The sequence below is a fragment of the Camellia sinensis genome, chromosome 6 (assembly GCF_055761805.1).
Source record: "Camellia sinensis isolate YWXY chromosome 6, ASM5576180v1, whole genome shotgun sequence".
NCBI classification, from domain to species: Eukaryota; Viridiplantae; Streptophyta; class Magnoliopsida; order Ericales; family Theaceae; genus Camellia; species Camellia sinensis.
The window spans coordinates 133,729,806-133,757,518 of record NC_138966.1 but is presented as its reverse complement, the minus strand read 5'-3'; the positions used below and the strand labels follow the sequence as shown (position 1 = coordinate 133,757,518).

The 27,713-nt window shown below is 43.0% G+C and overlaps 1 protein-coding gene, 1 long non-coding RNA gene and 1 pseudogene across 2 annotated transcripts; 1 reads left to right on the top strand and 2 right to left on the bottom strand.

Annotated features, from left to right (window-relative positions):
• Positions 1-398: 398 nt before the first annotated feature.
• LOC145792909 (uncharacterized) lies at positions 399-4,845 on the bottom strand. Its single transcript, XR_014333082.1, has 2 exons — positions 4,091-4,845; positions 399-734 (listed from the first exon to the last, which is right to left on the bottom strand). It is a non-coding gene; the product is annotated as an uncharacterized LOC145792909 (long non-coding RNA).
• Positions 4,846-7,284: 2,439 nt separating this feature from the next.
• On the bottom strand, positions 7,285-10,987 carry LOC145793588 (chaperonin CPN60-2, mitochondrial-like). Its single transcript, XM_082876456.1, has 7 exons — positions 10,759-10,987; positions 10,259-10,311; positions 9,987-10,082; positions 9,512-9,611; positions 9,321-9,422; positions 8,963-9,070; positions 7,285-7,816 (listed from the first exon to the last, which is right to left on the bottom strand). The coding sequence occupies exons 1-7, from the start codon at positions 10,985-10,987 to the stop codon at positions 7,722-7,724; spliced, it is 783 nt and encodes a 260-aa protein (XP_082732582.1). The 3' UTR covers positions 7,285-7,721.
• A 15,612-nt stretch (positions 10,988-26,599) lies between these two features.
• LOC145793587 (putative LRR receptor-like serine/threonine-protein kinase At3g47570 pseudogene) lies at positions 26,600-27,487 on the top strand (annotated as a pseudogene).
• Positions 27,488-27,713: the final 226 nt, after the last annotated feature.

The following is a 27,713-nucleotide window of genomic DNA, read 5'->3' as shown; positions in this document are numbered from 1 at the left end:
TTGTTACTTTTGTCCACTAAACGTTTCGTAGCCAAATGCCTCTTAACATCACTTTTTGCCACCAAATGTTTTAGTGGCCAAATGTTACCATTTTTTTTTTCTGTGACTAAAAAATTTAGTGGCCAATAGTTTCTTTCGAATCATTCTCAATTGTTTTAGCTACTAATTATTTGGTCGCTAAACTTTTTGGGTTATGTTTTTGCTACTAAATTCTTATTCACCAAAACATTTGATTACGTATTTAGCTACCAAAATATTTGGTACGTGTTTTTTTTTTTTTTTCTAAAAAAAAATTTCTAAACAACCTTTATACATTATTAATACAACTTGTACCCTGTATGAACAATATAATCCATCAACACTAAATATGTTATCAAACATTCAACCACGTGCACACATTTTAGTTCCAACCATCCAAATAATTAATATTAAACGTCCAATTATATATATTACAAATTCCATAAGAACCAAGTCTAATCCAATGTCAATAATTTAATTCCATACATAATACAGGAATAACCAAATTAATTGTACACCTACAACTTCTATACCACAACAAAAATTATATTCTGTACTGCCCCAAAACTATTTTTCACCATGCCAACTTAGCTGATATTTACCACACAAAAAAAGTATTTTGTACAAACCACTATCTATACGGATAGAGATATAAAAACAATGCTCTCCCGTACTTGTCAAAAAAAACATATCCACATTTGTATGTCCAAAAACATCTGCAAAAAAACAAAAACATCATTAGTTTGGTGCGTATAGAGGCACTTCTGGACGACATATATATATTGTAATAATTTCAAACATTAAAAGACAAGGACAGTAATAGCTATTAACTAATGAAAGACATCCAGACATGGACCCATCATGAGTTCTTGTTTTAGCTTTTTAATCTCTAAATCTAAGTAAAAAATAGTAGTTAAATGTGAAAGTAAACTTAGTAGGTATTACCATATTACAGAAATTATGTTTGTACTTACCATTTCATCCAAAAATTATTTGTTATAAAAATGTAAGAGGACCCATCATTACAGTTTGTCTGATATCCATAAAACTCAATACTGGCGCTACAATAAAGAAACCTGAATTAAGCAAATTGTAAAGGCAAGAAGATTGTGTTGGTTAGCATGAAGATGGTGTTTTCCCTATGCTTATGCTTTTGTGACCTCCATGAAGCTTCCCGTTACATTAAAACAGTGCTTTTGTGACCTCCATGGATGGAAATTGGCGTGTACTTTGCCTTCATAAAAGATTCTAATTTATTCGATATAATCATAGAACGTTTGGAAACGCTTTCCTTGAAGAAGAAACTAAGTCAACAATGTAATGAAATCATAATACTGTTCATTTCTATTTGAGTAGTTAGTGGGTTTATAGAGGTTACGTATTCTTCTATTTGTGAATGAGTAATGCCTTGGGTTCTTTACAGGCTTATGGGGACAAGAGCTGAAAAAGATTATGCTTAACTATTCTTCCATAACACCATCTAATTTTGAATAATTATCTTCAATACTTAGCTTCTTTAGTCCTAAGTTCCCTGAACTATTGCTGAGGAATTATCCTCCTATCAGCCAAATCTTGAGGCCATGTTATATGAACTGTCTACTATTCTCAACTGTTGTTGCACATTTTGTAGTGGTGATAGTTAAACTCATCAAATACACAATTGCGCCTAAACCTTAGCTGAACTTTACAAATTCATTTTTTGAATTTCCAACCGATTAGGTCAACAGGATATATCCTTCGTCACATTTAGTTCTTGCAAAATGGTGCCCCCCGAACCCCTTTTTTCGACTAAGTATATGACATTTTCAACCCTAACTCCCAACATACGTGTCCTACTTACATACCGTCTGTCCATACATGTGACATTTATCACCAAGAAGCTTTCCGTTACGAAAAAATAGTGGCTCGGGGGCTGTTTTGCACTATCGCCCCTCGAACCCCTTTTTTCGACTAAGTTTATGACATTTTCAATCCTAACTCCCAACGTACGTGTCCCTAAAAATGTACCGTCTGTCCCTACATGTCACATTTATCACCGGAAAGCTTCCCGTTATGAAAAAACAGTGGTTCGGGGGCTGTTTTGCATTTTCGGCCCCGAACCTCTTTTTTCGACTAAGTATATGACATTTTCAACCCTAACTCCCAACGTACGTGTCCTACTTACATACCGTCTATCCCTACATGTCACATTTATCACCAGGAAGCTTCCCGTTACGAAAAAATAGTGGCTCGGGGGCTGTTTTGCATTTTCGCCCCTGAACCCCTTTTTTTCGACTATGTGTATAACATTTTCGACTAAGTTTTTGCATTTCAGTCATACAGAACTTTGACCTTCATCTTTAGAGCTCTCTATACAAATTGGTAGCTACAATTATCATCCTGAAAACGTTACTATCTTTGCTTCTAATTATAGCTCCTAGAAGGAACCCCCTTTGATAGGTCGGTAGTCTGTAAAGTAAAATGTTGGACAAAATCTGCCATTACTTAGTTGTTACTTCGGTATAGCAGCTATTATTAAAATATAGGCAACATATTCACAATCAAAATAAACAAAATAAAAATGAATATGCACATATTTAACACCCAAAAAAAAAAATACAAAATTATTAAAATATAGGCAACATATTCACAATCAAAATGAAAAACACGACAAGAATAGCAAGTAAATAATTGTATATCATTGCATTCTAATGGGTATACATTCTTTAAACAAAAAGAACTAAGATTGTTCCAGCTATTTGAATGTCATAATGTGCAGAGCAATTTTCTAGGAATTTACAATCACAAATACACCATGACAAGGAGTTTCACTCTACAATTTATTATAGAATTATAAGTTACATTCACATCTACTTATCACTGCATTGCCCACCCATTTTTTTTGTAAAATAATCTCTATAATATTGTAGTCTATACACCAAAACTAATGAGTTGCCAAATTCAGTTGCAAGAAAATAAATATAATGCTTCAAAAGAAAACAAATTATAAAATTGTGACTTTCACACCAAAACAAATTATAAGATTATATATAAACAAATCCAGATGACAGTGTTACTCAAATTTGTTGAAAAGAATGTGAGATTAATTAAATTTACAACAACAAATGCCCTGTAAATTCACACAGCCTGACAACAAACTCTTAAAATTTATCAAGTAACAGAAACAGAACTAATCGTGGCCAACGTTCAGGGAAATAGATTTTTTTTTTTTAAATTCAATTTGAACATCACACTTAAATATATGAGGTATAAAACAGATCCAACAATCACAACATACCAAAATGTTAGCACCAATACTAGTTCCAACAGCAAATAGAGGAGCCTTGGCATATTCATGATGAAGATAATGAATAACTTCACTTTTGTGAATCCATTAAAGTTGAGTTTTTGCCCTTTAAAATAATCCCACAAGATGTGTAAATAGGTCCCTTACTAATCCTAGTTTAATCCTTAAAGTGAACCTTCGATTCAAATTCAACAAAAAATAAGACAAACAATCCCAACCAGTTTCATTACAATTTTTGATTCACAAATTGAATGTTGCATATTTATATTCTCAACTTCATCCTTAAGTCATTGAATAGGGTACTCTGAAAAATGGAAATATAATTGCAGTGAAGAAACTAGCAATATAATTCAGCAATATTCTACTAGATGATGATTTCCAACCCAAAATAGCTGATTTTGGATTGGCAAGGCTTCCACCTGAGGAACAAAGTCATCTTAGCACCAGATTTGCCGGGACCTTGTAAGCATGAAACCAACCATTTCTCAGCTTATTAATCCCTATGTTCAATGCTGAGTTTCAAATCTTTTAATGGTTTGCATATCTGATATTCCATATCTTTGAAAAGATACCTAAAAGAACAATGTTGAGGCTATTTTGTGAGTGACATACATCCGTAATTTTTGTGAGTGACATAATGGATTGTATTAGAGGCTATTTTGATTCCTAATTGAAATTAAACCAGTGATATGTTTTCATGTAACAAATCTAGTACTTCTAGTAAAATATTTGAAACCATTGAATGATAACTAACTACTTTCTCATGCAACAGGGGTTATACAGCACCAGAATATGCCATCCATGGACAGTTGTCTGAGAAGGTTGATACGTTTAGCTTCGGTGTCGTTGTCCTTGAAATCATAAGTGGCCAAAAGTGTAATGAAATGAAGGTCGAATCTGCTGAATTGTTCAACAAAAATAGAACTTTTCATCTTAAAACACAAACAACTTAAAAGTACAGAACTTGTTCATCTTAAAAAAAATCCTATGCATCACAAAAATTCAGCAGATTACTATGCATCACAAACCAATTTTCAAACAGAGCATTAGTATCAATAGATTGCTCCAACAGATTACTATCAAGCAGATTAAAATTGCCAGCAAAAAATTGCTCAACCATCTACATCAATCTTGCCAGAAGAAAATTGCTCCAACAGATTACTATCGAGTACATTAGTATCAATAAAAACAATTAACAAAAATCCACAAAAGTACACAATTAAAATTGCTCCAGCAGATCATTCTTATGTATCACAAATCAATTGTGAAACAGTTGGTGAGCAAACTAGAGATGCTTTGGGGTCCAGACCAAATGTCGAACAGTTGGTGAGCAAAATAAATATAGATGTGAACAAAAAACAACTTGAAGAAATCTGGCCTGGCAAGATTGAACAATCCAATTCAAAATCAACATAAACAACAAATTTGAGCAGATTTTTTTGAAAACAATTAAAAACATGTTTTTCTATTTAAAAATGTTGCCAAATAAAAATAAAAACAAACACAAACTTTGCCATCAAAATCTTGCAAGGACCAAAGAAGATTACCTGCAATTTATGTTGAATTTTTGTTTGGAGAACAAACTGATGAGGAGAATAAAGAGAGAGAGAGAGAGAGAGCCATTGTATTGAAGAAGAAAAAATAGTTTTTTAATATCTAGACAGACTTCAACCCTCGCTAGATGCAACGAGGCTTCCGTACTGCTGCTATTCTGTATAACTGGGGCAATGCTCCAATGGTGGATTGACGGTGGTGCTCGTGTGCGATGGCGGTGATGCTCTCGTACCCGACGATGATGGAGACAAAGGCGAGTGAGAGAGCTGGAGGAGGGCAAAGGCGTGAGAGAGTGAGAATGAGAAAGAGAGAGAGTCACAGAGTGAGAGACAGATCTGTATTTTTAAAACCTTATTTTCTTTGCCGACCAAGTTTTGTAGTCGCCAATAATAAATAAAGACGTTTTTCCCTCCGAAATCTGAAGTCTAATTTTTAAATTTTTTGATTATATTCGCCGACTAAAATTTAGTCGGTAAAAGTAAATTAATATCGACTAAATTAATTTTAGTAGCCAAAGATCATACATTTAGGGACCAAGATTTTTTTAGTCGCCTTTTTTAGCGACTAAGTCATTTTTAGTCGCCTATTGAGTAACGTTTTGGCTACTAATTGTATTTTAGTAGCCTATTGGGCTATTTTTAGCGACTAACTATTTTTTAGTCGCTGATTGGGTCATTGTTTAGCTACTAAGTCATTTTTAGTCACCTATTGAGTAAATTTTTAGCTACTAATTGTATTTTAGTCGCCTATTGGGCTATTTTTAGTGACTAACTATTTTTTAGTCGTTGATTGGGTCATTTTTTAGCTACTAATTATGTTTTAGTCGCCAATAAATGATATACGGCTACTAAAAAATTTTAGTAGCTAAAATATGGAACATTGCCGACCAATTCAAATTTTAGTCACCAAAGGGCTGACTTTTGGCGACTAAATTAATTTTTGTAGCTAAATTTGGTCGCCAAAAATGTAATTTCTTGTAGTGCCAAAGTACTGCCACTGGGACGGCAAAGTACTGCCACTGGGACGGCATTTTGTGTAGTCGTTTGCATCCTGATAGAGTTATTGGGCTAACTCTAATGTCCCAAGGCCTGGTTGGATCGCTCTCACCTCATATAGGAAACCTTTCCTTCCTCAAAAGTATCGTTCTTCAAAAACAATAGCTTCCACGGCCCAATCCCACAAGAGATGGGTCGCTTGTTTCGGCTACAAAAATTAGAATTCAGCAACAATTCGTTTGGCGGTGGAATACCCAGCAAGCTTTCTCGCTGCTCAAAACTTGAATGGCTGAACTTGGTCGACAACAACCTAGCCGGAATCATCCCAGCCGAGTTGGGCTCTTTGTCATGGCTTGGAACTTTAGCCTTGAGTAAAAACAAGCTTTCAGGAACCATCCCTCCTTTCATTGGAAACCTCTCATCTCTTTCCATTCTCTCTTTATCAGAATGTAATTTGCATGGGAAGATTCCGGCGGAACTTACTAGGCTTCAAGGCCTGATACGTGTCTGGTTAAGGGGGAATAACCTATCTGGCAAAGTTCCAGCTGGCCTTTACAATATTTCCACCATCATTTTGTTATCAGTAAGTGTTAACCTACTTGAAGGAAATATTCCTCCTGATATAGGCTCCACACTTCCTTATCTCAAGTTTCTTTATTTTTTGCAAAATTTGTTTACTGGAACACTTCCTACTTCACTGTCAAACGCTTCAGAACTTGAAAATATATTCTTCCCTGCAAATGATTTCAGCGGGACAATGCCGAGAGATCTTGGAAAACTTCTGGGTCTTCGATGGATAGGTGTTTTCCAAAATCGGTTGCAGGATGACCTCACTTTTATTTCATCTCTAACAAATTGCACCAGTTTACAATTTATTGGTGCGGGTTACAATCTTTTTAGAGGTTCATTGCCTGACTCCATAGCTAATCTCTCCATATATCTTAGCTGGATACACTGCTGGAAAATCGACTTTTAGCGGCGTTTTAAAAACGCCGCTATAGGTACTGAAAACGTCGCTAATTATTTTTGTGACGTTTTGTACCAAACGCCGAAGACGCGGCCGTCGCTATAGCTTTATGGCGTTTGGAAAACGTCGGTATATTAGTATAGGCGGCGTTTTTAAAAACGCCGCCAAATGTCCTACCCTAACTGTACTGTGACGTCAGTATGACATTTAGCGACGTTTTGAAAACGCCGTCAAAGATATTTATACATTTTAAAAATCTAACCGTTGGAATAGGGATATAGTGACGTTCAAAAAACGCCTCCATAGCCTTTATTTTTATTTTTTTTTATTTTTGAAGTTGTGCTAATTTTATATGGTTGAAAAAAATACCTGTCATAAACAATTATTAAGAACTAATAATTGATGTTTATTAAAATAATAAAAAACAAAATTAAAAATAAAAAACAATGCAATAAGATGAAAAATTATAAACAAAATTAAAATAAAAATAATCAATTTAACAGAAACATATAACTCATTTAGGTGCTAACCAAAATTGAGTGGATGCATCAAGAATTCACATCCTGTTAACAAATACAAACCACTTTGATATATATATATACATACACATTTAAAGAGGTCCACGTACTCCATGAAATCTGAAATGTGCATCTCTGTTGAGTTGAGACAGCATGTACCGACTACATAGTGCTTACAATATAGTGCTTGAGAAATTTGCATGGATCTATTTGCTGCAGCAACAAGTGTGGCTTCATTTAACCGAAGATTGGAACTTCGACATCACCGGTTGAGCTTCTTGTGTGGTGATGCCAATGAGGTTGTTGTGGCTGATTCAAGCTGTAGTTGCACTGCTTGGTTGTTCCCTTAGCTTCCTCTTTGGATGACACTGCAGCGAGGAGATCTATTCCACCCGAATCCACCTTACTAAACATGAGGTTAGCAACAGCCCTGTCAATGGAATTCGTCTTTGATTCCATAGTTTTCGTGTCCTCCAACCTGAGAGAATAGAATTAGCCTTGTGAATATCTGTCATTGCAACAAGAACACCAACACCATTGTTCTCATGACAAAATGAAACTTCATCATTTGACATGTATAAAAATGCAAAACCCTACACGCACAGAAAGTTTGTGTGCACAAAATGCAGCGATTTGTACATTTTGTGAGACATTGGTGGATACTGTGTGCGTAAACTTTTATGCACATATCATTGCTGATGCAATTGCATTTAACATGAAGGAAAATAATAAATGATGCAGTAGAAAATTTTAAGAGAAGTAAAGATGACAACATGAGCTTCAGGAAGAGGAGAATAAAACAGGTTATCCTGATTACCAAATTATGACTATTTTCATAGATCAAGGCATTTATGCTATTAGTAAATGAAATTGTAGCAGAGTTTCAGAGTACATTGAATAAGAAACTCCAAAACATTAGATTAGAGAAATGTGTGTATGTTGAAATATACCAAAAAGAAAAGACAATAAAATATGATTTCCACGATTCTTTAAGAACATTAACTACACTGCAAATGTTGGCTATCGCTACATTGCAGATATGCTCTCATATCATGTCAAGCTATCATTCCATCCAAAAACATAAATGATAGATCACATTGTGCACTCTGTTAGAAACTCTACCACATACTACCTAAACTAATCATGACAGGTAATAAAACACTATGAGTCTATGAGCGTCATGTTCAGCATAATCTATACTACTTATTTACCCTTAATAAGAGGAATTTTGCACATAATATCACAAAGAAAATACAAAGAATTTCAATGACGAGTACGGAATTAAATGTTTACTTCACAAATCCCAAAACCCATAAATTCATATATAAGGGCATATTTTATACTATTATTAGAAGGTAACACCTTAATTGATGTCCTGACAGATTTTTAGCATGCCTGAATTACCCCATGCTCAAACATCTTTGCATAATTCTAGAATGCAATAATTCCAGCCTTTACCATATCTAAAACTACTTTCAATGGGTCAATAATTCCAGCCTTTACCATATCTACATATTCACCTGATCGTGCAACAGAAACAGAAGCTAATCATTTTAGTACAAGCTGAAAATAACATTCGCAGTCATGTGGTGAAACAAGATGATATGCAAGGTGGTCTACGGACCTTTGGCTGCATCATACCCAAGATGAGGGTTGTCTTGCTCCAATAGCTTCCTGACAACAACAGACCCCTCAACTCCAGCATTCGAAGCTATTGTATGCACAGGCATCTGCAATGGAATTGAACCGTTTGTATGGAAAATTGGTTAGTATTCAAAGCTGCTATCTTTTGATTACAGGTTTGAAGCAAGAAGAGGCTCATTAGTTTGCGATAATACAAAATGAGTGATCTAGAAATGGCTGCTTTCGAGTATTTTAATGAGACCCACAACACATGGAAAAATAAATAAATGAATAAATAAAAAATAATTCTAAAAGACCTTTTCGGTTTATTAATGGTTATAAACGAAAACTTTCAGACCTTAGTGCATTCTGAATAATTTGAACACCAATCTTCTGATCAAAGTTGGCTGTTGGCAGTTTGTCCAACTCTTTTGATGCGTAAAGAAGAGCGACTCCGCCACCTGCAAAGAAAGTGTTTTTTGTCAATCTTTTTATCCATTTACGATAAACTAGAGATTCAGAGAAAGCCAATTAAAATGAAGCTCCCTACCCGGTACAATTCCTTCCTCTAGTGCTGCCTTTGTGGCAGTTAGAGCATCTGTTACTCTGTCTTTCTTCTCACCAACTTCAGCTTCACTTGCTCCTCCAATCTGTGCAATCAAACAAACAAGTTTCATAATTGTGTTTATCAGGGGTACTGCTTCACTTGCAATGATAACAGCATATGAGAATTAGAAACTTGATTGGTTGTGTTTTTGTTTTCATATTGTGTTTTCTGAAAAAACTGCTTTCAGGAATTTTTTTGAAAACAACCCATTTTTACAGAAACACCAAAAAGATGTTCTCGAAATTTTTTTAAAATGGTCTTCGCATAAAAATGAAAACAATGGAGGTTTTTGAACTTTTCATTGTTTTTGTTTCTGAAAACACAAAATCAAAGCAAAAAACAAAAGCAAAAGCAAAAACAAAACCAAACAAGCAGGCACTTAGCTAGCCTGAGAAGTTTGCATTGTAGTGAGGCAGACCTTCAATACAGCAACACCACCAGAAAGCTTAGCTAATCTCTCTTGCAACTTCTCCTTGTCATAATCAGAAGTGCTCAAATCAATTGCCGACCTAATCTGTAATTACAAATGATAGGTAGCATAATGAAGTTAGGATCAGAAGAAATTTTTTATTTTTTACTTTTTTGCTATTGCTTTTCAATTAACTAATGGTCAATCAATCACCAACAGTTCAAGAATAAACTCAACAGGCAAATAGGGCTTCACATTTCGAAGAATGAAGCAACATATACCTGTTCACATCTCTCTTCCAAGGCCTCTTTGTCACCAGCACCGTCAATAACAACTGTGTCACCCCATGCTCAAACATCTTTGCATAATTCTAAAATGATTAGCTTGTACTAAAATTATTGTACTCAATCAGAATTATGATCAAAACACAAACAAACAAAAAAAAATCAGAATTACTCATGTCAGAAATCCTACTTCTCATCCTTTTACGTCTGCAACCAGCTTCATTATTGGTTTTTTTGGTCTTCAGTTGTCTTTTTTCAATTTTTATTTTATTTTTACTTATTAGGGACTTGTAGTCTAAAAGCACCTAAAAACTTAATAAACAAAGGAATGAAAATTGGAAGAGTCAACTAAAGATTAAAATTTAAAAAAAAAAAATTGATTTAATTGAAAAGCAGTTTTTAAAAGTCAAATGGACCAAAAATCAATCATGCTGAATTCCATTAATCACAATGCAACAAGGCACAAGAACTTATGGAGAGAGAGAGAGAGAGCTGACCAACAGAAATGGCATTTTGAATCTCAGCACACATGGCAACAGCCTCTTCAGAGTCAATACCCTTCTCTGGTTCATCTTCTTCGATCAACCTGTCCTTATATCCATCCAAACCAGACCCAATTACCCTCACCTTTGACACCAAAAACCACTGAAACAAAGCAAACACAATCCCTACTAAAGCAGCCACAGGTATCACAATCTGTGTTAGGTTCTCACCCATCAAACCCATTTCAAAAACACTCCCAAATGTGTTCTGTTTTTGGAAACTACGAGTCTATGGTGGCTTGTTTTGAAGAACATACAAAAATTTTGAAACTAGAACAAGAGAAGATAACCTATATATCTATTATCCAAAGGGTATAATAAAATTAGTGGCTTTGCTTTGCATTGGGTCCCTATTTAGGAATTTGATAAACAAAAACAAAAACAAGGTTGGTTTGATTGACAGGTAGGCCAGTGGTGGTTTTATTCCATGGAAGCTGCTTGAAAAAAAAAGGTAGGTTTGATTATCAGGTAGCCATTTCACATTTGGTGGTATTTACCAATTTTACTTTGAATTGAATAGATACTTCTACCCAAATTCCACCTTCCTTGTTAAGACCTCATTATCATTTAATTATGCAAAGTTTGAAAATTCCATATCTCCAGATGAGAGGAGGTTCCATTTGTTTGACAAATAACAGATGCAAATCAGCCTTAAACTTTATTAACTTGCGCCTCTGAAATGCATTAAGCCACTGCTAACATATCAAATCGCAAAATCAGTGTGTCATCCTACCAGTAAATATGACAAATATTCTGGATATCTAGTTACGACCATAGGCTCATATCCCATATATAGAAGGTGATACTTTAATTACAACAAAGGTAGAATACATTATCTCAGGTCGAGCTCAGTACTTTGAGCTCTCCACTGCCTCTCTCTCTCTCTCTCTCTCTTGGCTGGACTGCTCTATGTCTCTTCCAGTCATCGCCTTTGTCTCCGATGCCTCTAACATGTTTTGCCACTCTTTGGTGAACTTCTGACCACCCGGTCTACCCCTATCCACATAAAAGTCCAAGTACATGCCCAAGCATAACAAATTATGACTATTGAAGCATGAAACAATGCTTCAACTACATGTACAAGCTTGAATTTGTATTTTAACATATTTTCATAATTAACACAAAATTCCAATATCCAGATTCCAGAAACACAAAAGTCCAACATAAGATCAATAGACAAAACTTCTTATGATGTTCATAAGAGTCTATTTATTCACTTCCACAAATTAGTCCCCTCAATCCAAGACTCAAATTTTATAAACAACATACATATTGCTCAAGAATATCATATTGTTTTAAGGTTGTTCATACCTCATGTGCCTAAAAAGAAATAAAGACTTTGTCATGCAAAAGGTTCCAACATGAACAAGCTAGAGTATGTATTATGACTATAAATGCACCAACTTGCATCCAACTCACTACCCAAGGCAACTTTCAAGAAAAAATTTCAACATCTAGACATACCTCCGAAAGCCACACTAATTGGATCATTATGCCCTACACCAAAATTTTCTAGGGCACTGGCAAAAGCAATGTCCCCATCATATCCCCCGCCAAGTCCTTCACTGCAAGTTAAAGAACAAACAGAAACACCAGCATCACTTACCATAAAATACACTAACTTGATAATATTTTACCAACATAATGGGCAAAAAGGATTCATGTAACCGACCATACTTGATTGGGACATAAGGCTTAGTTTGAATTGGTATCTGTATGATGGTCATAAACGACCCAAATCAACAACCTATCAATAACTCTTCACTTTCTTTGGAAGGCAAAGGAGCCAAACTCATCCAACTAACAAAAGTTTGTGCAGAATCAATATATCTTTCCCTTGAAAATCAATAACAACATAATGCAGAATTTCTAGCCAAGGACAAGATCACAGGGATAACAAGAAAATTAGATTTTTGCTAATGTAAACTTTGTTCATTCTCTCAATTTCATTCTGAGAGGGTGATTTATGATCCGGTGTTGGGCCGGGGTATCGACCGGGCAAGCTGAGGGCCCAGCAGTGCATTGGGCCGAGATGATCAACTGTTCACCCGGAGATGGGCTACCAGAACTTGGGCCGGGCAAGGTTTGGACTGTGTGCCGCCCCGGACCGTGCAGAAGTTGCTCGGTCGGGAAGTGACCGGTCAGACCAGGATGCTTGGTCCGAGGATGATCGAAACCAGACAGACCGAGAGACCGGCGCTCGGAAAGGCGCGGTCAGTCGAGGTAATTGATTGACCGGCGAGAAGGCCGATCAAAGTGAGCATCCGGGCTAGGCTCGGCCGGGATGCCGCTTAGCCCAGTCCACCGTTTGTTTATCCGGTTAGGCGCTTAAGGTATGAAGCATGGTACGACCGGGGTAGGGCAGCTCGGCTGCCGAGCACCAACTGTGTGGCAGGCAGTTGAGAGCAGGTGATGAATGGCATGGTTTATGCTGACAGATGGGATAGCAGAGCCACATGTCAGGAGATGACAGGGAGTGGATATGGGGCTCAGAAGGTATATAAGCATGTCTGCGCCCCCCCATACGGGACAGACGAACACTCTGTAAGGAATTTCTTACACTAAAACACTCTCTCCCTTCTCTCTATTCCCTCTAAGGTGTGTGCTAACTTGACCGTCGGAGGGTTTTTCGGGCCACACACCGCCGGGTAGCTCACCATTACTTGCTCGCAGGTGATCGGACATCGACGGAACTCGGAAGAAAGGAATACGGGCACGCCGGAATATTTGCTCCCCGTACAATTGGCGCCGTCTGTGGGAAACTTGACAGAAAAAACCTTGTCTTCCAGGTTCATCTGATCGCCGTCCATGGCGAACAACGACGAGTTCCCGTTGTCCGCCATCGACGGAGCCACCCCGGAGTATACCCGAAGGAGAGAGGGACCACCTGCCGTCCATCCAATGGCTGACTTGGGGACGCCCACTGGAGGACAGTCAGGAGACGCGCGGGATAAGCGCGGAAGGAGTCATGGGCATTCACGGAGTCCAGACGGTCACCGGCGGAGAGACTCACACGCCAGGCGACTGGAAAGCAAGTTAAGGGACCAAGACGCTGTCATCAGGCGGATGGCGGCGGAGATGGAGGATCTTAAGCGGCATGTCAAAGGGAAAGGTGTAGCTGGAGTGGGAGACCACAGTGAGCACACCCCATCCCGCCGGTCAGGCGATCAGAGTCAGCGACGTACTCAGTCCATTTCCATCACCAGGAGTTACCAGGTTGGTGATTCCGATATGCGTGCAGAAAAGTCTAGCGCGCAAGACAGCACTTACAAACCCTCACGTCCGGCGACGATGTCGAGGTACTCTTATTCCGCTCAGTCAGAGGACCTACGGGCAGTGTTAAGGGAGCGGGCTCGCCGGCGCGAAGCTCAGAGAATACCAGCTTTCCAGCGGCTCTCCTACGGGGTTCATGCCAGCGAGGAGGTCGGAATGCCTCCACCCCGCCAAACAGTGCCAGCATTTGAAGATACAGACCTGGCCAGGCTGAGTGCCACCCCTTTTTCCCTGGAAATAGAAACAACGCCGCTTCTGGCAGGCTTCCACCAGCCTAAGTTCACACTCTACGACGGCAAAACCGATCCTTACATGCATGTGAGCCACTTCCGTCAGGTCATGGCCGGACATAGGCGAAATGACGGACTTATGTGCCTAATCTTCCCGTCCAGTTTAGGTGAGCTGGGCTTAAAGTGGTTTGAGAGGTTGCCGGAAGGGAGCATACAACGGTGGCATCAGTTGGCCGAAGCGTTTGTTACGCGCTTCAAAACCAACACAAAAACACCAAAGGAAGTTGATCACTTGCTGAGTGTCAAGATGGAACCGTGCGACACACTGAAGGCGTACAATTCAAGGTATTGGGAAACCTTCAACGAGATCTTAGACTGCCCGGTCAACCTTGCTATCACGCAATATAAGCGCGGTCTCCCGGTCGGACATAGACTGCGGGACTCGCTTACCATGCACCAATCGACCTCCATGGGCCAGCTCATGCAGCGCATCAATGAGCACATCAGAGTAGAGGATGATGCGTCGGCTTCCACCGTGAAGGCCACTCCGGTCGGAACAGACAAGAAGACAGCAGGCAAGGTGCACGCAGTTGGGCAGGAGTCCAACCGCTCAAATGACCGAGCAGAGGAATCAGACCGAGGTTCAAATCGAAAAAACCGGGGTAGAGGACGTCGGAATGACCGGGATGATTATCCCCGAGATGACGTTGAGGACGCAAACAGAAGAATGAAGGCAAGGACTGGCATAACCACGGTCTTCAAGATTCCAATCTATCGCATACTTAGTGAAATCCGAGACGAGGAGTATGTCCGGTTTCCTGCTAAATTGGGCGATGGACAAAAGGGCTACAATCCGCGGTATCGTTGTACGTTTCACCGGGAGAGGGGCCACCGGACTGAGGATTGTTTGCCTCTGCGACAACACTTGGAAGAACTGGTTGTGGCCGGGCATCTGGACCTTTACATTGATGGCGGAGTGAAACCGAATCAGGCTCCGGTCGATCCCAGGGGACAGGACGACCGAGATGCACCACCACAGGGAGTTATTAATGTCATCCACGGAATCGTGGAACCGGAGCGTGTCTGCGAACTCAGGGGCATGATCAAGAAGGCCGAGCATATGAGGGAAGTGTTGTCAGTGCAACCTGCCATCAAGAGGGGGAAGACAGAAGAGAAAGACGTGATAAGTTTCACCTCAAGAGATTTAGAGCGTATCCAGACGCCGCACAACGATGCTCTTGTAGTAACATTACGCGTCAAAGAATTTGATGTTAGACGGATCTTGATCGATCAGGGAAGCTCGGTCGAGATCATGTATTATGATGCGTTCAAACAGCTCAAACTCCGTGAGACAGACTTGGCTCCGGCCACTTCGCCACTGGTTGGATTTAACTCGCAGCCGGAGTGGCCATTGGGAAAGATTATCCTGCTGGTCAAAGCGGGATCCGTGGTCAAGCAAGTGGAGTTTTGGGTACTACAAGTCCCTTCAACGTACAACCTTATCCTTGGAAGAGGATGGCTTCACGCCATGCAAGCCGTAGCATCGACCTACCACCAGGTGATGAGATTCCCCTCGGCTATGGGGGCAATCGAGGAGATTTGGGGTGATCAGGTCATGTCCAAGCAATGCTTCGTGGCGGTCAACGGGAGCCGGGCTGCCAAAGGATTCGTTCAAATGATCGAGGGACCGGAGGATCAGAGTGTCCTGGATGATGTTGGCACCAAAGCCGAGGACAAGGCTGTTGAAGAATTGGTTGAGGTGCGGATTGATGCCGAGCAGCCGGACAGATTCTTCTTGCTCGGTTCAAGTCTCTCGGCCATGGAGAGAACCGAGATGATTGAGTTTATGGTGGCAAATATCGAAGTCTTTGCATGGTCTCCCTACGACATGCCCGGCCTTGACCCAAGTTTTATCTGCCATCACCTCAATGTCTTCCCTGGCGCAAAACCAGTCATCCAGCGAGCAAGGAGGTCGGCGCTGCATCACGCCGAGGTAGTAGCAGAGGAGGTAAAAAACTTGCTTGAAGCACGAGCAATACAGGAAGTGCACTACCCTCGGTGGATTTCCAACACGGTAGTGGTGCCTAAAAAGAATGGAAAGTGGCGAGTTTGTGTTGACTACAAGACAGTCAACCGAGCTTGTCCAAAAGACAGCTTCCCTTTGCCGCGCATTGACCAGCTAGTGGATTTGACGGCTGGACACAATCGGCTCAGTTTCTTGGATGCATACCGCGGCTATCACCAGATTGCCATGCATGGGCCTGACCAAGAGATCACCTCTTTCACGACTCCAAGGGGACTCTTCTGCTATCGAGTTATGCCCTTTGGTTTGAAAAACGCCGGGGCAACCTTTCAGAGGATGGTGACCAAAATGTTTGCTCCTTTGCTCGGCCGGACGATGGAGGCTTACATCGATGATATGGTGGTAAAGAGCCGACATGAGGCAAACCATTTGACCGACCTAACCGAGATGTTCGCCATTCTAAAGAAGCACAAGCTGCGCTTGAACGCCTCGAAGTGTGCCTTTGGCGTGGGGTCCGGGAAATTTTTGGGATTCTTAGTCACGAACCGAGGCATCGAAGCAGACCCTACTCAGATCAGAGCCGTGCAAGAATTGAAGCAGCCCAGCTCGGCTAAGGACGTGCAGCATCTGGCCGGGATGGCCGCCGCGCTCAATCGATTTATAAGCCGGTCATCAGATCGCTGCCGCCCTTTCTTTCTAGCCTTGAAGTCAAAGTTCTCATGGGATGACGAGTGTGACCGAGCTTTGGCCGAGCTCAAGAATTATTTGTCTTCTCCGCCGCTGTTGGTTACACCAGAGCCCGGTGAGGAACTCTACCTTTACCTCGCCGTCTCCCAGCACGCAGTAAGTGCGGTGTTAGTCCGGGCTGAAGGAATCAAGCACCTCCCAATTTTTTACGTAAGTAAGACCTTGCTGCCGGCTGAGACGAGGTACTTGCCGCTAGAAAGGCTTGCGTTGGCACTAATGATGGCTTCGAGGAAATTGGCACATTATTTTCACGCCCATCCCATCGTCGTACTGACCGAGTTTCCCCTCAAGGCCTTGTTTGAGCGCGCAGACTTTTCAGGCCGAATTTTAAAGTGGGCGGTCGAGTTGGGACAGTTCGAAGTGAAGTTCCAGCCGCGAACCGCAATCAAAGCGCAAACCTTGGCCGATTTTGTTGCCGAGTTCTCACCTGGCACTCATCCGGTATGCCCGGTCGACATTGCCGAGGCAGATGATGAGACGCACCCAATGCCAACCGAGGAACAACCAGCTGAAGAAGGTCGCGCCGCGGAGTTAGCGCGCACCATCGAAGTTCCCTCACTTTGCACGGTAATACCACCCGGCGATGCGATGACGGAGTTGTCTATCACCAATCCATCCACTCTGTCCGGTACGGCATCACCAAGGGGGGAAGGCATGGTTCCGCACAGCTCAGAACTTGATGATTCGCCTACGGACTTGGGCATTCTGAACCAACTTGCTGAGTCCGGTGCCGAATCCTCAAGGAGAGGAGTAATGGTTTCAGGCAGCTCAGACCTTGCGGCCGGCTTCACACCGCAACCTGGTGATTCGCCTACGGACTTGAGCATTTCAGGCATACTTGCTGAGTCCGGTGTCGAATCACAAAGGGGCACTGAATTTGAACCGGTCAACACCAAACTTGACACCGCACAGCCGAGCAGTTGTGATCCCGTTGCCCTTCGCAACTCTCAGGACCCATCTGACTGTTGGAAGCTTTTTGTGGGGGACATGTGGAAGCTTTTTGTTGATGGAGCATCCAACCGTCATGGTGCCGGCCTAGGTATCGTTCTTATATCCCCGGATGGCCTAACCATTGAGCATTCTATCACACTCGGCTTCCCGGTGTCTAACAACGAGGCTGAGTACGAGGCGCTTCTTGCTGGGCTCAAGAGCGCAATCCAAATGAAGGCTGCCGAGCTTCTGGTTTATAGTGATTCCCAGCTTGTGGTTAACCAAGTTTCAGGGATTTATGAAGCGAAGGACGACAGGATGGCGAAGTACCAAGCTCTGGTCAGAGACCATATCAAGCAGTTTGAGGCAATCAGAGTCCAGCAGATTGGCCGAGAAGAAAACAGCCGGGCTGATGAACTCGCCGGCCTCGCTTCCATGGTCGATAGTACGTCTCCAAACCCCCTGTTGATTGACTTTCTTCCGCGGCCGAGCATTGAAAACGCCGGGCAGACGGATGTACTCTGTGCCGAGCTAGGTCCTTCATGGATGGACCCCTTGATCTTGTTCCTCAGAGACCGGACTCTTCCAGCGGACAAGAAAGAAGCACACAAAATCCGGGTGAAGTCAGAGCGGTTTTGGCTCTCTCCATCAGGCGCGTTGTATAAGAAGTCCTTCACCGGTCCGTATCTCAAGTGCGTGCACCCGAACAGTGTGGAGTCCTTCTTGTTTGAAATTCATGAAGGCATTTGTGGCAGCCACATCGGGGGCAGGTCCTTGGCCTACCGAGCTGTTTCGCAGGGATACTGGTGGCCGTGCATGCAGGCCGACGCGCAAAGATATGTCCGCAAGTGCGAAAAATGCCAGAAATTCGCCCATCAGATCCACCAGCCCGCCAGGGAACTTCTTCCCCTCACCAGTCCTTGGCCTTTCGCCATGTGGGGGCTAGATATAGTGGGACCATTGCCAACAGCACCGGGCAATCGGAAATTCTTCATCGCGGCCACAGATTACTTCACAAAGTGGGTTGAAGCTGAGCGCTTGGCAACCATCAAAGAGAAAGACGTGAAGCAATTTGTCTGGCAGAACGTTGTCACGCGGTTTGGTGTCCCCAAGATTTTGATCTCTGACAACGGCACCCAGTTTGACGGTCGCCTATTCAGAGGATTTTGTGAAGATCTGAAGATAGAATTCTACAACTCCACCCCGGCCTACCCGCAGTCCAATGGTCAAGCCAAAGCATCAAACAAGACTATACTGGATGGGTTGAAGAAACGGTTGGAAAAGGCTAAGGGCAAGTGGGCTGAAGAATTACCGAGCGTTCTTTGGGCATACCGGACAACCCCGCGACGTTCGACCGGGGAAACTCCATTTGCTTTGGCTTATGGCATGGAGGCGGTCATACCCTTGGAAGTTGAAATGCCCACCCTCAGAACTGAGAGTTTTGAGCCCGAGCTAAATGCCGAGGCTATTGCCTTGGAGTTGGACCTAGCGGAAGAGCGCCGGGAGAAAGCCCTCATCCATGTGGCCGCCTACCAACAAGAGCTCTCCAAGAAGTATAACAAGACAGTGCACCCCAGACCGTTCAAAGTTGGGGATTGGGTTTTGAGGAAGATTATGGGCAACACCCTGGTACCAGGAGAAGGCAAACTAGGGGCAAATTGGGAAGGACCCTACAAGATCATTGGTCTGGCTGGCAAGGGGGCTTACCACTTGGAGGATCTAGAAGGAAGAGCCATACCCCGGCCATGGAATGCGGCCAACTTGAAACTGTACTATTTTTAAGCTTTTACTTTCCTCTTTTTGTAAAGAAATTTTTTGGCTTGCAAAGCAGAATGTAATTCTTTTTGTCAATTTATAGAAGTAATTTCGCCCAGCACTAGCACTTTTGTTCTTTTAATGCTTAAAACTGAGCTGATGTACTCCGGTTGGAAGAGTTGGTGTTTTGTCCAACTTCGGATCCCCAACCGAGATGATGTACTCCGGTCGGAAGAGTTGGTGTCTTGTCCAACTTAGGATTCCCAACCGAGATGATTTACTCCGGTTGGAAGAGTTGGTGTTTTGTCCAACTTCGGATTCCCAACCGAGATGATGTACTTCGGTTGGAAGAGTTGGTGTTTTGTCCAACTTCGGATTCCCAACCGAGATGATGTACTCCGGTTGGAAGAGTTGGTGTTTTGTCTAACTTCGGATTCCCAACCGAGATGATTTACTCCGGTTGGAAGAGTTGGTGTTTCGTCCAACTTAGGATTCCCAACCGAGATGATTTACTCCGGTTGGAAGAGTTGGTGTTTTGTCCAACTTCGGATTCCCAACCGAGATGATGTACTCCGGTTGGAAGAGTTGGTGTTTTGTCCAACTTCGGATTCCCAACAGAGATGATGTACTCCGGTTGGAAGAGTTGGGTTTTGCCCAACTTAGGACTCCCAACCGAGATGATGTACTCCGGTTGGAAGAGTTGGCGATTTGTCCAACTTAGGATCCCCCAACCGAGATGGTGTACTCCGGTTGGAAGGGTTGGCGATTTGTCCAACTTAGGATCCCCCAACCGAGATGGTGTATTCCGGTTGGAAGAATTGGCGATTTGTCCAACTTAGGATCCCAACCGAGATGGTGTACTCCGGTTGGGAGAGTTGGTGTTTTGTCCAACTTAGGATCCTCAACCGAGATGATGTACTCCGGTTGGAAGTGTTGATTTGTTCAACTTAGTTACAGCCGAAGTGGCTATTTCGGTTCATGAATTTGTCTTGTTCTGCTGAAGTACTTAGACCGTGTTATGTATTCCGGTTCGATGAGTTATACCGAGATATTTTGCTGAAGACAGAACTGATTACAACTGTGCATACACTTGCAAAAATTTGAATTTTCATTGATAAGAAATTCATTACAAAAAGTGGGGACCAAGCCCGGTTACATCAGCATTGTGGAAAGCAAAAATGCAAAAAAGAAAAAAAAAAAAAAAAAAAAAACTAAACCAGGGGGGATAGATTGGTGAATTCATCCTCGGCAGTCTCGAGGTTGGTGGTTGGGCTCGCTTCTTGGGCACCGGGCTCAACTTGACCGGGCTGCACTTCCACTACGGCGTCTTCAGCCTCCGAATCTGTCTCATCACTTCCTTCTTCAAGCCCCTCCTCGGCCTCCGCTTGAAGCGCACTAAATACATCATTTGCATATGGCACGAGGTAGACCGGTAGTGAAGCTTTGGGAGGATTGGCAAAAACGTCGGTGTCAGAGCCTTGACCGAGCTGTTCGCAAGCGAATTTCCAGCCAGCCTGGAAGTATATGTCTTGTGTTGCAAAGACTTGCTTCTTATAATTCATCTCGGCCTCGTTGAAACCCGCGTTGTTGGCAGTCCGGCAAGCCTTTTTCTTTGCCTTCTTCAAAGTGTCAACCTCGGCCTGGAGCTCGTTTTGTTTTTTCTCGGCTGCGTTCAGTTGACCGAGCAGCCTGTTATTATCATGGTTGGCCATCTCGAGAGAAGCTTTAGCCCGGCCGAGCTCGGCTTGAAGGCTTTCGACATGGCTGGCAGTGTCGTTGGCTTTCTGCCTAAGCCGGTGGATGCGCTCCAAGACCAAATGTTGTTTCTGAATGGCCTGCACAAAGAAGCAAAGTACATCAGAAAGGGGACCGAGCAAGAAGGACCGAGCAAACACTTGTGCAATATTAAAAAGAACGCCGACTTACCCTGGCCATGGACTTCACAGAGGATTTTACCAGCCGGGTGTCAGGGACGTGGTCACTGCCTACCACGTCGCCCGGTAGGAGAAATGCTTTGGAGAGATCGAAGGCGAGCAAATGTTCTTTGTCAGCCTTGATCGAAGCAGTCGCCGGGATGTCCTGTCCCCGGTGCTTCAGCTGAGGACGCCAAGCGGGCACGGGAGCAGGAGTTTCAGCAGGATGTTCGGTTGTCAGCTCGGCGACGAGCTCGGCGGAGGGATCTGCTCTTGGTCTTTTTCCAGCCCGGCGCGCTTCTCTGGCAGATTGCACGGCAGCTGGAGCTGGAGAAGCAAGGGCTACGACGGCTGCGCTCGATTGACCGGCAGCCGGGGAGCGGGTGGTGACGCTCGGTATCTCGGCTGAGGTCGCGGTTAGAAGGTTTTTGATCCGAGATCTTTTGGCCATTTCTTGCTCGTCGGTTAACCGGATTAATGGGACGTCTGGTAGGGTTGGATCTGGAGGTGGCGAAGGAGCTCTGAGGAAGTCAGTTACTCTACTCCGGCGCGGAGCAGAATATCTGTAAGTCGGTGTGTAGCCGAGCAATTCGTTGCAGTCTCGGTGACGGTACCTAAGCACGGCCCGAATTGCCTCGACGTTGGGGAATTGGTAGTTGGCCTGCAAGGCTTGGATAGCTGCAAAAGAAACAGGGAAACCGATTAGTAAAACTAAAGAATAAAGTTCACCGAGCAAGTTTGAGTGGCTTACATGAAGAACCGAAGTCCTTGCTTATGAACCAGCCCGGCACCTCGGCTGTTTCGTAATTGCCGGACACCCAGAAGAAATCATCGTCGTGCATATCTTTATCCGGGGTGCCGGTTACGATTTTTTCCTTGCCCGGTCTTATTTTCAAGTAGTAAGCCAGGCCGTCACCGGTGTGGCCCATTGTGTATTGCCTCAATATCTCGGCTAGGCCTAAGTTGGTGCCTAGCCGTTGGTTCAATTCGTGTACGCCGTTGATTATTCTATATGTGTTGGTGGACACTTGGGTTGGCGCTAGCCCGGTTCGGCGTAAGAACTCGGTAATCAGCGGGTTAAGAGGGAAACGAAGGCCCCCTTCGACAATGGACAGCACGGTGAAGGGGCATTCCTCCTTACCCCAAGGCGTGGTTTCTTCTTCGGCCAGCTCGAGATGGACGTCGGCCGGGACGCCGTAATCCTCTCTGAAAGCGGCTAGCGCGGCCGGAGTGTCCACTAGGAAGCGGAATTTCCCCATTCGTGGCCGACTTACTATAGCCCGGTTGATGGGTTGGGCACGGTGGTAATTGGCTGCAGCTCGGTCCTGAGAGGTTCAGGAATGGCAGTGGTCCCCTTGGACTCTGCAGGAAAAGGATGGCAAGTGTAAGTGAGCGCGGTTTCGCATTAGGAGCTAGACTTCAGCTCGGTCGGTAAGGGTGCCAAACCACCTCGGTTGACTAATTAAGGAGCTCGGTCGCCCAAGCAGACCTAATTTTAGCCCGGTTAGGCGATCGAGTAATTGGGTTATCTCGGTTTGTGCCGTGGTTATTACAAACATGTTGTTTGCCCGGTTTGGTTGGTTTTTTGGATCAAAAGAAGGCCCAGAGCCCGGTTCACCCCAGTTCTTCAGCGTTCTTCAGGAAGACGAAGAACGCCAAGAACAGTGGGAGGTTTGTGACGTATTCAATGGTCAATGCCCTAAAAGCTACGTTTTTGTGCCCTAATGTGTGTAAAATAAAAGAAAATAGCAACATAAAAGGGATTGAGTATCTTACCTGTGAAGGGCTGAGGGTGTTCTTCCTAAACACGAAGAATGGCAGAATGGCAGTCGAGCTTGAGCTTCAGAACCGTCAGAGATGGAGGCAGCAGTAGGAAAAAATGGAACGATGGGGGGGGAGTTTGTATAGGCGAAAGAGACCGCCCAAATTCAAAATCTGACAATAACGGCGGGTTGGCTTCTCGATGACCAATGGGAGCTCGCCACGTGTCCCCATTTATGGCTACGTCAGGATTGAAGCGACGGGATGAAGAGACGAAGAGCCAGCCGAGTTACTTTCGACGAAAAGGCCGTAAGCCGAGGAACATGACCGGGTAAGGATAGCAGATTAGCTCGGCAAAGGCTTGGCGTCTTGACGACCGGAGAAATGTTATCTCGGTCGAAGTGAGTAATCCCAGTCACGCTTTCGCGGACGGGATTAAGGGGCAATTGAGAGGGTGATTTATGATCCGGTGTTGGGCCGGGGTATCGACCGGGCAAGCTGAGGGCCCAGCAGTGCATTGGGCCGAGATGATCAACTGTTCACCCGGAGATGGGCTACCAGAACTTGGGCCGGGCAAGGTTTGGACTGTGTGCCGCCCCGGACCGTGCAGAAGTTGCTCGGTCGGGAAGTGACCGGTCAGACCAGGATGCTTGGTCCGAGGATGATCGAAACCAGACAGACCGAGAGACCGGCGCTCGGAAAGGCGCGGTCAGCCGAGGTAATTGATTGACCGGCGAGAAGGCCGATCAAAGTGAGCATCCGGGCTAGGCTCGGCCGGGATGCCGCTTAGCCCGGTCCACCGTTTGTTTATCCGGTTAGGCGCTTAAGGTATGAAGCATGGTACGACCGGGGTAGGGCAGCTCGGCTGCCGAGCACCAACTATGTGGCAGGCAGTTGAGAGCAGGTGATGAATGGCATGGTTTATGCTGACAGATGGGATAGCAGAGCCACATGTCAGGAGATGACAGGGAGTGGATATGGGGCTCAGAAGGTATATAAGCATGTCTGCGCCCCCCCATACGGGACAGACGAACACTCTGTAAGGAATTTCTTACACTAAAACACTCTCTCCCTTCTCTCTATTCCCTCTAAGGTGTGTGCTAACTTGACCGTCGGAGGGTTTTTCCGGCCACACACCGCCGGGTAGCTCACCATTACTTGCTCGCAGGTGATCGGACATCGACGGAACTCGGAAGAAAGGAATACGGGCACGCCGGAATATTTGCTCCCCGTACACATTCCTATCTAATATGTTTCACTTCTTTTTCAAACCAAAATTGTTCATCAAAACAAAGATATTAAAAAGTTTAGAACATCCGGGGAAAAAGAACACCAACTTATTGAAGCATATTATCCTGAAAACAGAGTTATGGTTGAAAATTAGATGACATTAACATCTTAACATAGGGAACAGCTATAAATTGAAGTTCAATTAATGGTGCCTAATCAAATTGAAGCAACAACATATCAAATTTATGCAAATGAATGATTGAATACATAAATAAAATCAAATATAATCGAAATTCAAAGATATACGGCAATTGCAAGAAAAAGTTAAAAAATATGAAAGAAAAGTTGAATTCGTAAATCAGGCAAAAGTTCAGAGACAAGATTAAAAATGTACTCACGTGTATTTCCGACATCCTTTGTAAAATTTTAAACTTCTTTCCCTCGGGGATTCAGCACTCTCCTCCAGGCATTGCATCTGTTTCACCAAAGAAGGCATCATCATGACATTTGGAGCACAAAACAAAGTCAAAATAGTTTTAAAATGAAGGCAAAAGAGATAGTGGACAGATGATATACCCCCCACAGGCCATCACAGCCAAGAATGATGAAGTGGTCTCGCTCTGTAAGCTTCAATGGAGCTTCGAAATCGGTTGGATCTGGAGCTTCGATGGAGCTTCGAAATTGCATCGATGGAGCTTCGAATATCTGAATCTTCGATGGAAATCACTGAATCTTCAACGGAGCTTCGAAATCGGTTGGATCTGGAGCTTCGATGGAGCTTCGAATATCTGAATCTTCGCTGGAAATCACTGAATCTTCAACAAAGCTTCGAAATCGGTTGGATCTGGAGCTTCGATGGAGCTTCGAAATTGCTTCGATGGAGCTTCGAATATCTGAATCTTCACTGGAAATCACTGAATCTTCAACAGAGCTTCGAAATCGGTTGGATCTGGAGCTTCGATGGAGCTTCGAAATTGCTTCGATGGAGTTTCGAATATCTGAATCTTCGCTGGAAATCACTGAATCTTCAACGGAGCTTCGAAATCGGTTCGATCTAGAGCTTCGATGGAGCTTCGAAATTACTTCGATGGAGCTTAGAGAGGGTTGAGAGAGAGAGAGAGAGAGAGAGAGAGGGCTCAGATAAAATGATGTATGCGTATGGGTTGAGAGAGGGCCAGATACAAAATAAGGGTTGAGAAGGGGCGTGCGGTACACCGCATTCGGAGGCGTTTTTCAACGCCTCCTGTTATAAAACGGCGCCGTTTTGGTTAAAAAGAATATGCGGCGTTTATAAAACGCCGTTAAATGTTAATAACAGTGACGTTTAAAAAAACGTCGTTAAAAAAACGCCACCGTAACCCTTTTTTCCTGTAGTGATAGATTTGAGGTTTAATCAAATACATGGAAGCATTCCTTCAGGCATCGGGAACCTCCTCAACCTCACTGTCTTATCTATGGCAGTGAACAATCTTGTTGGCCCTATTCCATCCTCCATCGGCAGACTTCATAAGCTGCAAGTTCTGATGTTAGACCAGAACAAATTCACAGAACTTCTATCTTCGATTGGTAATTTGACTTCGTTGATTACTCTTAACTTGGGAGAAAACAACATCCATGGAAGCATACCTCCCACTTTGGGCAACTGTCATAGCTTGTTGGAATTAGACCTTTATAAAAATAATTTCAATGGTTCAATACCCCCTGAAATTATGAGTCTCTCCTCCATTTCAACATCCCTCATATTAGATCACAATGCACTAACCGGTTTTCTTCCATCAGAAATCGGGTCTTTGAAAAACCTTGCAAACATGGATGTGTCCTATAATAAATTATCATGACCCATACCAAACACTCTAAGCAATTGTTTGAGTCTGGAATGGCTTCACTTGGAGGCTAATTCATTTGTGGGAGAGATACCTCAAGGTTTAAGATTGATGAGGGGTTTAAGAGTGTTGGATCTTTCACACAACAATTTGTCGGGCGTGATCCCAAGTTATCTAGGTGAGCTTCAACTAGATATGTTGAATTTGTCTTTTAATATGCTACATGGACAAGTTCCAATACAAGGAGTGTTTCAAAATGGGAGTACAGTTTCAATTGTTGGAAATAATGAGCTATGTGAAGGTATTGCAGAATTAGACCTTCCTCCTTGTCCATCCTCCAAATCAAGCAAGAATAAGCTATCTCACAGGATGAAAGTTATCCTAGTGGTGGTTGGTCTTGTGATATTTTTATCTTTGTATGTTAGTTTCTTTATATTTCTTCGATGGCATCATGTTTCAAAAAAGAAGACCTCTAGCATGCCATCAATCAAACAACAATTTTTGAGGGTGTCTTATGCAGAGCTTCTCAAAGCCACCAATGGATTCTCAGAGGCTAATCTAATTGGTGTTGGGAGCTATGCTTCAGTTTACAAAGGGATTCTTGATCACGTTCAGATGGTTGTTGCAGTGAAAGTGCTCAATCTTCAGACTAGAGGAGCTTCTAAGAGCTTCATGCCAGAATGCAAGGCACTAAGAGCCATAAGACATCGAAATCTATTGAAAATTTTGTGTGTTTGTTCCAGTGTGGATTTCCATGGTAATGAATTCAAAGCTCTGGTATATGAATTTATGGCCAATGGAAACTTGGGCAATTGGTTGCATCAAGTCGGTGTTGGAGACAATGAGCAACTAGAAGATCCTAGAAATCTTAAACTAATCCAGAAGATGGGCATTTCCATTGATATTGCCTCTACACTTGAGTATCTTCATTGTGGTTGTGAGTCAACAATTATTCATGGTGATCTAAAACCAAGCAATGTTTTTTGGATGATGAGATGATAGTCCATATTGGAGATTTCGGGTTAGCGAAAATTATTTCTACCGTTTCAAGTGATGTGGCACAAGGTCAAAGCAATTCAATTGCGATAAGGGGAACCATCGGCTATGTTGCTCCAGGTACAAAATCTTTTCTATTTCCTCGGGAGTAGAAAAATTGAGCTTGCAATAGGAAAAGTAATATATATATACACACACACATACTTATATATACACCTTGCATGGTAGA

Coding starts and splice junctions, on each gene's coding strand:
- LOC145793588 (XM_082876456.1), bottom strand. CDS start 10,987: ATGGGTTTGATGGGTGAGAACCTAACACAGATTGTGATACCTGTGGCT. Junction 9,612..9,986: donor GTGGTGTTGCTGTATTGAAG/GTCTGCCTCACT, acceptor TTGATTGCACAG/ATTGGAGGAGCAAGTGAAGC. Junction 9,071..9,320: donor AATTATTCAGAATGCACTAA/GGTCTGAAAGTT, acceptor CAATTCCATTGC/AGATGCCTGTGCATACAATA.